General features: G+C 35.5%; 1 protein-coding gene across 1 annotated transcript in view; it reads right to left on the reverse strand.

The window, feature by feature from the left end:
* The window catches only part of LOC137388837 (divergent protein kinase domain 1C-like), a 37,971-nt gene that overhangs the window by 5,642 nt on the left and 16,800 nt on the right, over positions 1-15,529 (reverse strand). Inside the window, exon 4 of the mRNA XM_068075299.1 lies at positions 2,842-2,949. Within this exon, the coding sequence (XP_067931400.1) occupies positions 2,842-2,949 (108 nt within the window). The remainder of the gene's footprint in view (positions 1-2,841; positions 2,950-15,529) is intronic.

Raw genomic sequence — 15,529 nt, forward strand, 5'->3', positions numbered from 1 at the left:
CACCGAGTCTATAGTGCGAGCACCTGATTCTCCCGACCTACAAACATCAAACTACAGATCTTGCGCTACAGATTTTAATTATGCATCAACTAGCATCCAATTATCTACTGTCTCTAGACCCTATGCCTGCTTCATATGCTTAGGGAATCTGGAAGACCCTGGCAGAAAGCGTGAAGTGGGAATTTTACAAACTTCATATGATAATCATTTTTTCGTGGTTTCATTTGCATTAAAAACCAATTTCACGCTATGATTCGTTGCGTTTGTTAGTAATTGTTTGTTGCCTACAAAATACTGTCAAACATCTACATACACAGGCAAAACCCTAGCACAAACACAGTGCTTCCATACATCCTGCAGATGATCACACATAAAACTAATGCACTATATAAAACTGACAAAATAAAGTGTAAAGAGCTAAATTATACGAGAAAATATAAATAATATGTAAAAAGCTAAATTAATAGAATAATAATCAAAAGAAGTTTTTGTTATTATCTTACGACCAGGAAAGGTGAGCCTTCAAGGCACATGAACAGAAGTAGAGGACCCAACTGATGCTTAGATTTGAAAGAAGAAGTGGTGATAGAGGCATAACTTTTGGCAGTTTATAACTTACTGTCTTACTTACTTAGTTTAACTAACTTACAGTTACTTAAATAAGTCAAGTCTAAACTTAGCTTGTGTATTTTTAACATTTTAATAATGTTTCTGTTTTCTTTTAAATTTTCACCTACCGATTTCCTTTCAAGTACAAAGTGACGATACTTCAAGAAACATTGAACATCATATAGTGGAAATTACTTCAGATAGAAAGCAAAATATTCAAAAAAGTTCCACATAGTGTTGAAAAATTGGTGCGTTAAAACTACTATAATTATGTAAATGTTTAACCACGGATCATATACGAATACAATCCTATAGCGAGAAATTTAAAAAACCAAATGCTGCTATATTTTTAGAGCAGTTAAAAATGGGATAAAATGCTGTGTTTGTAACGAGGTAAATTTTTGCAAAACCTCGAGTTCTGCGAAAATTTAAACATATTTAGTAAAGTCAAAACAAGAATGTAAGTAATCATTAACTTTGCCAACTTTATATATATATAGCAATATTATATATCATATAATGTATATTATATAATATACATTATATGATATAATAATATTATATCTATAACATTATAATATTACATTATATATATTATAATATTATAGATATATTATAATTATATATATTATTATATAATAATATATATATGAGCAAGGTAAATTTTATACTATGGAATACTATATATATAATATTCCATATCGTATAATATTTCTTGAAAATATGTCAAAATTTCCTCACATGTCAACCTTTTGTGTGATGGCGTTCCACCCGTAACTGTTTTTTTTATAAAACTCATCTTCATATCAAAAATTAGGTTATTCTAAACAATGTTCTATGAAATCCTCATATAAAAAAATGATGTAGTAACACTGTGTTGTTCATAGCATTAAGTTGTTTTAGTCAGCTACATAGCCATAATAACAATAATTTGTGTTTATCTTTTACCTGTGCTACCGATCACACATAAAATTCCCAACGATTATGAATTCGAGCATATGATAATTAATTATCCCTGATAAAATAAAATTGTTTGTCGCGTAAAGAGTTCGACACAATACATAGACTTTACTGCTGCCCATACTCACTCTAAAATTCAGCTTGCTAGAATAATATTCTGATTAGTTGTCATCTATGAATTTGTCTGTCAAGGATGCTGCTCACTTCCATTCAAAAAAAGATCATATTGTACGGAGGGATATATGTATGAGCGGAAACAGCAGTACTGAGTACTAGTCTTGTGTTCCAGTCTAAAACACCTCCCATTCCTTTTCACCAGCTGAGCTATTGTTGATTTCAGTGGTAAAGGCTAATTAATTTCATTATAGGATATTAATATGAAAAACTCCATTTTAGTTGACAATTCTGATGGAAGATACATGTATTTGCTAAAATTTAATTAACAGGGCCAACAGTTACAGCGCAAAATAAAACAACGTTATGTGATAATACTCGTCACGATTTGGCAAATTTGCTTTAAATACCTTTCAAAATAAACATCGACATTTAGCAATACTAACTTCTCTATATATTTTTGTTTCTGAAAAAACCAAATTTTTTCTGAAGAGATGAGCTCACACAAGAGTAACAGAGTAGGTAATTTTGTAACCTCTTTCTTATCATATAAAATTTATACCAACAACTGGTTTGTAAAACAATGACGATTAACCAATATGATTAAATGAAAAGGCAAGAGATCGACAACATTAATGGCACTTCCCGTGTAGTGAGCTGCAAATGGTAAACTTTTTGTCATTTTGAACGTTTATGAACGGATCATACTGGAATGTTGAAACATTAAATTTTGTAAAACAAAAAGCCATCTAATAATTTCAACACCCAAAATGATGACACGACATGAATTATTGCGACACGCAAGGCTTTGTACCAGTATTTCATTGCTTTTGCAGAGTATGAGTAAGTAGCCGTACTAGCGTTGCTATCAATGAGCTTCCATCCTTTCCATAGATGCAAGGCACAACTTGACAACATAGACAATTCACGCCAAACTAATAAGACCCTTTTAATATACAATCAAGCAAACACTTGTACGGTTTCAGACACTTCGGGAAAGGGCTGCCACTTGTATGCTTACTTTAATACCCAGATATGGCAAGAAATGGGCCTTTCCTAGCCCCCAAAGTATTAACAAAGAATGTGCGCTTCAAAATTAACATAAATATACTTAGACCTGGGTTCAAAGGATTCACCCAATTCTTTTGCAATACATACATGAAAATTAGTGTTGCTGACATCAGCATTACAGCGCCGGCTAGTCCTATTACAAGAGCCATGGCAGTCCAGTAAAGAGCAGTCAGAATCCCTGCGGCACGTGTCATTCTACAAGTTCAATACATGTACAGGTGATTTCACTCGGGATATAACGACAGGCAAGAGCACACCATGGCCTGATGACTGGCACCTGAGGTCTAGAAGTTGAACTTTTAGCCAGAGGTCATGTTCAGCAGCTACACAGAGGTGGTTAGGCAAGTACGTAATTTGTCTACTACAAAGGTTTTTTTAGTGCAGTCAACCTCTAACCATGATCATCTCACCATACAAGTCATAAAACGAGTGAACTAAAACCTGAAATATTGTACTATGTACTTGAAGTAATTTCCATGATGCGATGGTTTTTGTTTTTAAAAAAATTTAAAGATTCGTAAGTGAAAGTGGAGGCTGTTGAAAATTCAACCCAAAGTGAGAAATATCTCTCTGTTTTGCCATAGAATGAGGCATCTAAAGACTGTTTATGGTTGTGGTTTACATGTGACAGTAGATCTACAATCAGCTTGATTACAAGCAGCAGTCAGCCATGAATTTGATGAGTTTTTCCAATCATTGAAGATTCGCTAGTGAAAGCAAAAGCTGCTGAAAAACCAACCTATTGCAAGAAAAATATGAAAACGAAAAAAAGGATGTGAGTGAGTTGAGTGAGTGAGAGATATGCTAAATGAGTTTGAGTAAGATACTTTGCGTATCTTTACCACCACTTCTACCCTGAACCTACCTAATACATATCTTTACCACCACTTCTACCCTGAACCTACCTAATGCATATCTTTACCACCACTTCTACTCCGAACCTACCTAATGCATATCTTTACCACCACTTCTACTTCGAACCTACCTAATGCATATCTTTACCACCACTTCTACTCCGAACCTACCTAATGCATATCTTTACCACCACTTCTACCCCGAACCTACCTAATGCATATCTTTACCACCACTTCTACTTCGAACCTACCTAATGCATATCTTTACCACCACTTCTACTCCGAACCTACCTAATGCATATCTTTACCACCACTTCTACTCCGAACCTACCTAATGCATATCTTTACCACCACTTCTACCCTGAACCTACCTAATGCATATCTTTACCACCACTTCTACCCCGAACCTACCTAATGCATATCTTTACCACCACTTCTACTTCGAACCTACCTAATGCATATCTTTACCACCACTTCTACTCCGAACCTACCTAATGCATATCATCTTTACCACCACTTTTACTCCGAACCTACCTTTATGCATATCTTTACCCCCAGTTTTACCCTGAACCTACCTAATGCCAAGCCTTGCTTTAATGGATATGCCTTATTAATTCAGTATTGTACATATAGTTGGGTTCCTTACATTTAATTGTTTGCATAGATCTGAATAGTATGTTTGTTTTAAAACTATTTGCAATTAACTACGGTGTTTATTGAAGTTTAATGACTATGAAATGAACTTATTTTTAATAATTTATGGGCTGCTAGCAATAAGCCTGGTGATGTCTGAAATTTCTTCCATTTTCAATAAGATAGTCCAGAGGCGAATGTTTATAAGGCTGGTTTTTAGGAACCAGGCGGAGTTTTAAAAGACCAAAACTATTAATGATTTGACAGAAACGCTCAGGGTTTATCTAAACTAACAGATACACAATGTCATAGTAGAGTTTTCATGACAAGCAATATGCCTGACAATGCCTGGAATTTGCTTCAAGTTCAAACAGATAAACTGCAGGTAGGTGTTCAAGAGGCTAGTTCACAGGTACCAGATGGAGTTTGAAACCGAATATTTTTAGTGACTGACGGAAGGCGTGGAGCCTGTGAAGTCTGCCTGTCTTTTAACACTTTTCTCTGCATGGGCTAGTTTAGGACATGTAATATAAACTCTACGTTATAACAAAACATCAATATAGCCCAGAAACTGACAGGTTATCAACAATGTTTGCTGTTTGTATAATCTCAATATACAAATCCTTGTATAACACTTGTTGTAAACAACATTTCTCAAAACACAGTTTATAACATATTAGCAGTAAGCTTGACAATGCCAGGAATTTCTTCCATTTTCAATAAAAAAGTCTGGTATGTTTAAGGTATGGTTTAAGAGGTATGTTTAAGAGACTGGTTTACAGTAACCAGGAGTTTTAAAATTAATTATTTTTAGCGGCCTGGCGGAAGGCACGGAACATGTGCCTGTAAGGTTTGAATGAAATTCACCAAAAATGTGATATTAATATAGATAATTTCATTACAAACAGACACATTTTCCAAATTAAACTAATTATGGTATATTCCTAAGAATAATTTACTAAAGGAGAAGGAGATTTTAGCGCGTCAAGCAGATATAAAACTGAATGAACTTGTATAGAGAGATCTGACAGGATGATAATCATCCATCATGATACCCTAAGACACTTGTATTTCGCTAGTATTTAGTTTTGTGAGTAGCATACAGAGTAAAATTTCGCTGCAACTTAATTTCGCAGCTCTGATGAGTGCGAAAATATAGTGATGTGAAAATAAATGCAGTGGAACAAACATAATTAAATTCCTCAGGTTCGGATCACCGGTAAGAAAAAAATTTCCAATTTGGGACTAGTTAGTAATTGTAAACCGCAGGTAGAATTGTGTGGCCGAGATCGATAATGCAATTTGATCGCTTGCTGCCATTTGTTTCTTGGACTATCATTAAACAAAGCCATTTAATTTCGCGTTTTCGCTCGTTCGTTATGACAGTTTAGTTTCGCTCATAAAATTTTCGCAAGAGGATGACTCCGCGAAACCGCGAAAATTAGATGAGGCGAATACATAAGTGTCCTAGGGTATATCATCTACACAGGGTGGGAGCAAATCACTGCTGTACACAACATACCGCTAACCATTATGTTTCATTGCTGAAACATCCATTGCCTATTAGAATTCGTACCTCTAGACCACTTAGCAACGCACCACTGTCCCTGTAGCAACGACACCGTGTCACTACATAGAAGTCGATGGTAATTTTTGCCTAACAAAGGTATATCTAAATCAGCTGGTGTAAACGCTAGTGGCGGGCCAGGCAATCCAATGGGAATATCACCAGCATATTAATCTCCACTTGTAATGATCAATGGGTTTCCATGATTTCAACGCTTATCTTTCACCCTCTGATACATGGACATACGTGCAATTACAAAGATTATACCCACTAAATGGAGGTTTTACTGGCATTATTTTCCGGAGAATGAGTCTTATATAAATTATAAACAGTAGACCAACATTTTTAAACAATTCAACTTCCCAAGCGATATCTGGTTTGTATCAAATCGAGATCGCATTATATAAATTCTACAGTCGCCATTACCATAATAATGAAAAATTTAAGGCAATTGTACTTTTAATCCGCAACTGTAAAAAATTTGTCGCTTTAATTACAAAAAAGATGGTGTTGTAAACTCAAAGTGATAAACAGTCAAAATATGCCTCACGGCTTATTAGTTGGTGAACTTAATTTGGTTGCAGGCATGACAACCAGGTAGAATATATGAACTTTGGTTAATGATAATTTTTTTTGGCTAGATGGAAGCCTTCCAAAAATTATCCCAAAATCTTTCATAGGAACAGCATATCTTGAGAAGGATATACTGAAAGCCTAGAAATGCGATGGCGACCAGGGAGGCAATGAGGATTCGATCAGTTTTATGTAAACCAGTATGAACCATGTGTGGTCGTGTCTGGTCGTGTCACCTAGGAAACTATAATCTAGTGATGGCACAAGTGACAGGAATGATTCAGATGATGGAGAGTTCAAACATTGTAGAAATGATCAACAACGGTAAAGCATTGCGTACTTGTCTAACCAAGCTAGCACATTCTTGAAATTCTCGATTAGCGTTTCAAACTTATGACACAAAAGTAATAAATTGTTTCTATTGTCCTCAATACGTCTGCTCATTGTAACGTTTGACCCGAATGCAATTTAGCTATTACGCGATAAGAAAGGCTGGTTAGTGTCGAACTAGCATGAATGCAACTAAAGTTAGACTACTCAATATACACAAATAGTTTTATAGATTTACAGACTCTGCTGTATGTGAAATTAAAGCAATGCTCGATTCAAAATACGAACAATATTAAACAAAGAAAACAAAGAGCAGAAAGAGATATCCATAATTGTAAGCTGTCCCTGAGATGACCTTTCAATATGGTCAAATACCCCTGCCCCTTTTTCAGACTTCATTTCCCGAGACTTAAATTGACCGGACAACGATTGTCCGATGTGCCTGTCCGAAGAATGACGACTTTGACCGATAGGTGACTCTGGCGACACACAACGCTCGCGACGCTTGCGTAGGGCATTCCCGCGAGAGTGTGTACTAGAATTTTCGTTTGTTATTATTGATGTTATTTATATTATACTGTATCCTATTGTAGGTATAACCATATTTTACTTTCCTATGTATACTGTATATGGCATATTGTAACCTAAGAGTATGTATGTGAGACAATATAAGCTGCTTACTGTACTTAATTATCAATGTCCAAACTTTTTCAATGTTTAGACATGACCCAGTCTGTATTAGTCTCAACAAATCAGGGTTATCTTCTCCCATTACGGCTTGTGGTACAGATACATCTTTTTGCAAACACTGTCACTAAATTCTTAAACCATACGCAGTAGAATGGGAATCTTACACGTACATATATATGAGTGACTGAATGGATCAATGAGTATAGGGTTAGTGAGTTTTAAACTAATTAAATTGGTTCCAGCATTAGTGACCCATTCACAGGAAAAAATTCCATCACACTAGATCAACAGCAGCAACAGCGCAATTCATACCGGGCAGCAAACAAAAACAAAGAGAAAGTCTGATAACTCTAATTGCTTTTATCGAACAGTAACCCTTCCATGCTCTATTTCAATTCACAATGCGGGGTTTATTCCATGATGAGTTAGCCTATTAACTTTAAGTCAACAGCCCAGCAGCCTTTAACCTTGTATTGAGTCAGCAAGAAGTTTGCTAATTTAGCATAAAAGCCCGTCGACCTAATAAGACAGTATTAATTAGCATTTGCACAGAGGAATACAAGCTCAGTTCTCCGGGTGAAGGAGGCTATAGAGGACATTACAGGACTACATGATACAGTTATAGTGTGTCTAACTAAAGATTATTTAAACTAGTGCTGGGAACGGGTAATAAAACTCGTTAGACTTGCGGGTTTATCTTCTCTCGAGTATCGAGTAATGGAGATTTTGAGCATTTCGTTCTTGCGGGTTCGGGTTTTGAATTGCGAGTTCGGGTTTTGTTACACAGATCCGGCGAGTAGAGTGAACAAAAACTCGGTCTACTGCGCCCTGCTCTCTAAACACTGTTTAACAACCCGCCCGTTAACCCTTTGAACACTGGTCTTTTTTGTCCTTGCGTGCCAGTAACTTTATTATAACTATCATTAATAAATTTTTATTATATATATCTGAACGTGCTCATAATACAATGATATTAAGTAAAACACTAGTAAAAGAAAAGTCGGGCAACCCACAGCAAATGTCATCAAATAGAAAAAAACAGTACTTTATCATTATTCGGGCTTAAACTGTAAAAGTTTGAACAATTTTAAAAAACTCATAAAAATATTTACAATAGCATCATGTCCGTTGAAAACACGTTTATCATTATTTTATGACTCAAAATATACTGGAAAATTGTAATTAGTATTATAAAGTTCTTTATTTGCATCACAATCATTCATGACCTACCAACAAACGAGTTGTGCCAATTTTTTCATGATATCGTTTAAATAAAGTTTGTTATTAAAACGAAGGAAGTAGATAAAGATATTTGAAAACTGTTACAAATGGAGTGAAATATCTGGTCTAATATCTTGTGCAAAAATTAATTTGATTGATTTGCGCTGTTACTTAGAAATGGCTTTTGTAAACAACGCCATATGAATGCCGGAATTCCGGCCGATAGAGATTCCGACACACTCTACGCCATGCCTGAAAACTGACAGTTGGTGTTCAAACTTCAAAGGATTAAGGCTGCAAGCACGAATATCGGTCGTTAGAAAATACTAAAAGACAAAAAATAAATTGAATAGAATTATAATTGCTTTGTAAATTTTAAAATATGTTTGATGTTTGGAAATTTTAGACATAAAACCAGTATCAACAAACCCGATACCCGAAAAACTCGTTGGCCAAGAAGTACCCGTGCCAAGCACTACCATCTACTCGAAAAATCTGAACAGAAGGGGACGGAGTCTAAACTCATTGGCCAAGAAGTACTCGTGCCAGCATTAATTTAAACATAGAAACTTTTCATCTTTCGACACCCACTAAAACTAAATTGGGATTTGCCTTCTTCCATCTGTTGTTTCCAAAACAGGATGTTCGACAGTTGCCGACTAGTCAGTATCACAAATATCTACACAATGGAAAATAGTCCATAAAAACCTTTATAAACCGGCAATAGTTATATTTTTATCATGTGTGGAATATTCTATTACAGACTTTTCAAGCATTTTTAAGCTCGTCTCATTCATGAAAATATAAAATAAAGAACAATTTAATATTTATGCTTCCAAACTTGAAATGTTCAGAAATGTTGCAATGCCTCACGAAGGAAAGACCACAGGAAGGCAATGCCTCAGGAATAGAAGGTAATACCTCAAGGGTGGAAGGTAATACCTCAGGGATGGAAGGCAATACCTCAGAAAGAAATACCTCAGGGATGGAAGGTTGGTGATACCTCAGAAAGAAATACCTCAGGGATGTAAGGTAATACCTTAGGGAGAGAAGGTAATACCTCAGGGACCTCAGTAAGACCAAACAAACATGAATTATTAAGGGATATATAGGTTGCTACTGAACACCCACATTCTGGCAAGAACTAATTAGTTAATGATAATTCAGAACTACATAGATTCTATGAAAAAGCTGGACATGGAAAGCAGGATGGCTTAATTTAGCATGTGCATAAGGCAAATGATTAAAAGTTACATTACATATATTAAAATGTTTGTACATTTCAAAATATGTTATACATATACTAAAACATACAAATGTAATATATATAACACATATATTAAAATGTACGAACATTTAATGTAATGATGTATGCACATCATTGTATTACATATATTACAATTTTTCTGATATATATAAAACATCATATCATATAATATATATTACAATGTTTGTAATATATATATTGTATAATTTTAGACATTATTTTTTACAATTTATTTTTCAAACAATTTCATTTTGATTTAGATTATGTTGCTCTTTAGTAACTCGTTTGTTATTAAATATAAAATTAACTTTTTCAATCACTACAATCAGCTGTGTGCGTGTTGATTGTGTGCCTTCCTCGGAGTCGGCGCCCACTAACTCACATAGCAATCCTACAACATACTTCATTCATTCTTCAGTTTTTCTCTGATTAAAACTATTTGAACAAAAGCTCACAGGTTGTAACTCATATCAACCTCATCATCCCAGATTTTCAAAAAGCTGAGAAACTCGTTTACATCGGTTGGTTACACTCGCGCTTCCGCAAGTCAAAGTGAATCCGGCTTAAAAGTAAATGTTTTCCTTATTAGGATAATATTTGCCTGAGGAATAATTCATGCTTAGTAATAGTCTAGGGAACTCTAATATTGCCATGCTTTCATGAACGCTGCTAGGCAGAAATATTAGTAAAATGTGGAAACTAGAGAACAAGATATGGCATATCGAATCAAAAGTTATCTCCATATCCTTTATACAGCCCGATCAAAAGTTAATCGTAGCATGCACCGACTGAGATATTTATAATCACATCACCAAATATTTGAACACATCGCTTCACCCCAAACTGGCTCATTTCTGCATTTGTGCTACAGGTTTTAAAATTCAAACAAGCATCATTTTCTATTCCGTAACGCCAACATACTACACCCACTATCATATGCTTCAGTTCATCAACTTTCTGTTACGACAACTCACAATTTACCCTCCTGACTCCTCCACAATATTACTAGATTATCAACTTTTAAAACACTTTTGTTCAACTAATTCAATAATTACAGATTTGTCTTCTCATTTTTCTTTTGGCATGTAATTAAAAACATCATTTTATTAATGATTACTAATGGCCAAAAATTCTACATAAAATCAGAATCAGGAGCAAGAGAGATCGGAAAGTAGGAGTTACACTTCAGTGGCCGCAGTCGACGGTTGACGATGCAGCAGTAAGAAATGTGATGGCTCTTTAAATGAGTCGCTATATGTAAAATGGTTTTATGATCCTTACATAAATGCTCAAACGTGTTTCTCCTGTCCTGTGGATAAACGCAATAGCATACTTCAAAGAATCTAATCATCTCATCTATATAAATATAAGTGTTTGTTTGTCATCTGTCTTTGTGTGTCCAGTCGCAGTTATAAAGTTTTTAGAATTGAGAATGGAAACTTCAGTATTGCAGACAGGCAAGCTATCCACTATGCCACACAGCCTACTTGCCATACAATGGAATAATCATGCACGTATTTATTACACCTACCAATTTTTCATAGCAATTGATTAAAATACTTAAGCTTCACACTGCAGCTAACGCCCTTGAACTAACCTACGAAAATAAAAATTTCACTAAAAGAAAAATACTTTCCCAAAATGCTATAAATAGGCCTATATGTATATATAGCATTAACTTAATTAAACTTATAGCAAACACAGAAATAAATAAGCACCTTTATTTAAAAGTTATAATGGTACATGTAAATGTTGTATATATGTCAATTAAAAATAAATTTTCTATGCATGTAAAAACTTTTTTATTACCTGTACAACACCGGGCATTCACCGAGTCTTACTATAATAAGAGCCTTGTCCGTCCGAAGCTATGCTAAGAGTGTTAAGAAAATAAAATTGCCTTGTACGAGAATCAAACTCAGATACGGTATTCAGTTTCCTAGCTGAGCACACTCCCATCTGTGCCACTCAACTATATAACTGCGTCGCATGCAGCAAGATGTGCATGAACCTGCATGCACATCTTGCTGCACATGACGATCTCTCATGACACACCGGACAGCCAGTGGGCTAGTCATTATAGTTTTACACATTCCCGCGCATCAAAGAACGCGAAACCAATCTTCAAACGAGAATTATGTTCATCAGCAAAATTTTCACCTCTCGTCTAACAGAATGTAACTAACGTTAACTAGAGCTTGTAACGCAAGATATGTGTCAGTTGTCCAAATCATCCATTGTTAACAGTTGCTCATAATCTTTTGTAAGGAATCAGAAACAGGATAAAAGAAGTTAGCGAGTGCAATCTTTACTATAATAAGAGCCGTGTCCGTCCGAAGTCACACTAAGAGTGTTAGAAAAAAGATTGCCTCGCACGAATCGAACTCAGATATTCGGTTTTGTAACCAGTCACGCTACCATCTGTACCACTCTACCACCTTTTCACATCTAAGAATAATTGTGTACATACTTATTACATGTACATTACACATATATACTCATATCTCACGACGAGTGGGACTGCCAGTGTACCGGTGTGTGCCAGTGTACTACTTCTTTATAAATATATATATATGTACATATATTTATATAAGCACTCTAAAAAAAAAAAAAAAAATTGTTTCCTCACCCCGGATACCCCGTATGGGTGGTAAATTCTGCTCTAACTCGGGTCTCCTACCAGAGACCCGAGTTAGAGTATCCTAAGCACTCTCATATATATATATATATATATATATATATATATATATATATATATATATATAGATCGGCGAGTACTAGACTTTAAGGACAGGGCGCAGGCTAAATTTGCGCATTCCGTGAAAATGACAAGTTATGCGACAAGTTCATTTCAGTATGGAACAAAAATACCTCATTAGTCTTCCTTCAGTAGTTTCTTCATGCATTATTAAATATTCAGTAGTAATCATTAATTATTGAAGATATGATCCTTGCAACGCCGCTGATTTGTTTGTAATCCACTGAAAAATGATCATGTGATACTGTCAACTCACTGTTACATTTTTCAGCCAGCGCTGTTGTTACCACTAATTACAATAAATTTAGCAATATTGAAAAGGTTACTCTCATAGAGGTCCGTTCAATGGCTGAAAGCAAAACAAAGTTCTATTCAGTATTGTTTTCTACCAAGGGCAGCACTAAATACAAATTTAACAAGCATGCCATATTCAGCTCCATAGCGTCCATCCGTGCACCTTTTGTCACACCTACACTTTATATTGTTTATAGGAGTGGCATTCAGACGAGTCACCCCACTTGGCAAAACTTACTAAGGTTACACTCGCACAGCAGCGGTCTAGCAGGTCAAAGACAGTACAGTGGATCCTCGTCATACGAATTTCATTCGTATTAGTGTTGGCACCATAAGCCGAAAATGGCGTACAGAGGGGTATAAAAACCCATAGAAATTATCTAATGCAAACGTACCCCTGGTAAAAATCATCAAAATTTTATATACGTACCCGTACGTATTAAAAATTAGTAACAAAATAGTATGCTAACCTTAGTAACTATAACTAACTACAGTGGCTTTATAGTGTATTTAGTGGTTATGACCTGCAATACAATGTAACATTACAATGTACTATGTGTAGTACATACTGTAGGAAGCTTTTACCTTCGAGACAGACATATCTCGATCATGGGAGGATTTCAGCGAATAGCATATCGACATCTTCGTTATTCTGATATATTCAGCAAATCGACTGCCAAATTGGAATTTCGAGAGGAACTTTTGTTAATATCGTATGGCGAAATAATTTCGTATGGCGCACCAATTTCTTATGGCGAGGCAGAAACACATTGTGTTCCAGATCGCAAGGCGAAAAAACCGTATAACAGGCACATGGTAACAAGAGGACGGACTGTATTGTCTGCACAAGTAAGCAGCCAACTATCCGCTGAACTAGTAAGAACATAATGCTGTGAACAACGCCCCAATATCCATCTTTCTTCTTTCAAAATATTGTGTAGTTTCGTTGACATTAGCCTAATATTGATCACGAAAACCAGCCTTTCCATCAGCGTAATAATGGGTGCATTGTGATGCCACCTGACTTTTTGGGTACACCTTGCTAAGGACTTTTAGTCTATTATGCGCTGCTGTGTATTAATATGATGAACATACCAGCCAAATTTAATATTATATTTTACCCTTGGATCTATCAAACTTAACTCAAGATTACAAAAAGAGCTCACAAAAAATCTACCATTTGTCCAGAATGGTAGATTTTTACCAGAATTAGAAATACAACTACAAAATATTTTTTTAAATTATAGCTAATTGAATTAAGTTAAAACTTTGCACAAACGGTATTAAAAAGTCCTAGTCAGTGTCATTTGGATGTACCAGAACATAACGGGCGGACCAAAGAAGACAGACCTGAAGGTGGTTTTGGCACAAACCACAATCTCACTATGTTTCCATGATACTATGGTAATCCACACATTTGTCGTCATCCACAAGGTGCAAATAGCAAAAACCCACCAATTAAACGAGTTGTTACTCGCAAATTGTTACTCGCAAAAATGGAAACGGCACTTGCAAATCATACGCAAGCAAACACGGCGCAAGCTATTCCACTTTCAACAGCTACCATACTTCAATCATTTCTATTTCGATTTGAGCATTTCCAAATGCGACTCTACGACCTCTGGCTTATAAATCATTATCAGTTTTAATAAAGCGCCCTTGTTATCTGTATCAGGCCAATGTCCATAGATGTGTCCATAGAAACGCGGATATCGCGCGGTAACTCAACATGCACACAACCCTGAATCCATGTCATGGAAACATAGAACATACAATAGCTATTGCTCATACGGTTTTTGAAACCGTGATATCCCCCGTTTTATAGATAATAGGTAGGCCTATTATATATGCACTGATATCTCGTAAACAAACCTTGAGTATATGCTGTTAGTTTACTGTTACACAAGATTACAGAACATAAAGTTGTATACGCAGGGCAACGCGAGATACCAATGTTTGGCACATGCTTCTAATGGCAACGATGACACTGTCAAGCTGGTGTACGGTTGTGCCAAATACATCGAATCGCTATCACAGCATTGCCTGATTCTGTTCATGTTAAGCTCACGTTTGGAATGTTGAAAAACTAGACTTGTCATTATACAGTGGACCCAGGGTTACAGCGTCCCTGTCTTACTGTTTTTTTCGCCTTGCGATGTGAAACATTAATTTATTTGCCCCTCGCTATAACATTTTTCTCTCCGTATGACATCAACAAAAAATTCTCTAGAAATTCAAATTTGGTGGTCAAATCGTATTAATAATAAATCGTTATTTATCAATAACAATTAATTCTCTCGTCCAATTCAATAGTTTTTTTGTGTTAAAACTTTGGAAGCAACGCCATAAAAATAATTAATAACGGTCTCAGGCTAGTAGTAGTTCTTTGTTTAACGCGGTCTTTCTATACTTTGAAGTAGCCTACATATATATATATTTATAAAAACGGCTTAAATTCACGATGGTGAATGAACTTTCAAAGCAATGCTATAGAAATAATTGCTGTCTCAGGCTAATAGTGGTTCCTTGTTCAACGCGGTCTTGCTCCTTCAAAGTACATGTATGTATATAAAAAACGATTCAACTTT

Source organism: Watersipora subatra, chromosome 2, assembly GCF_963576615.1.
Source record: "Watersipora subatra chromosome 2, tzWatSuba1.1, whole genome shotgun sequence".
Lineage (NCBI taxonomy): Eukaryota > Metazoa > Bryozoa > Gymnolaemata > Cheilostomatida > Watersiporidae > Watersipora > Watersipora subatra.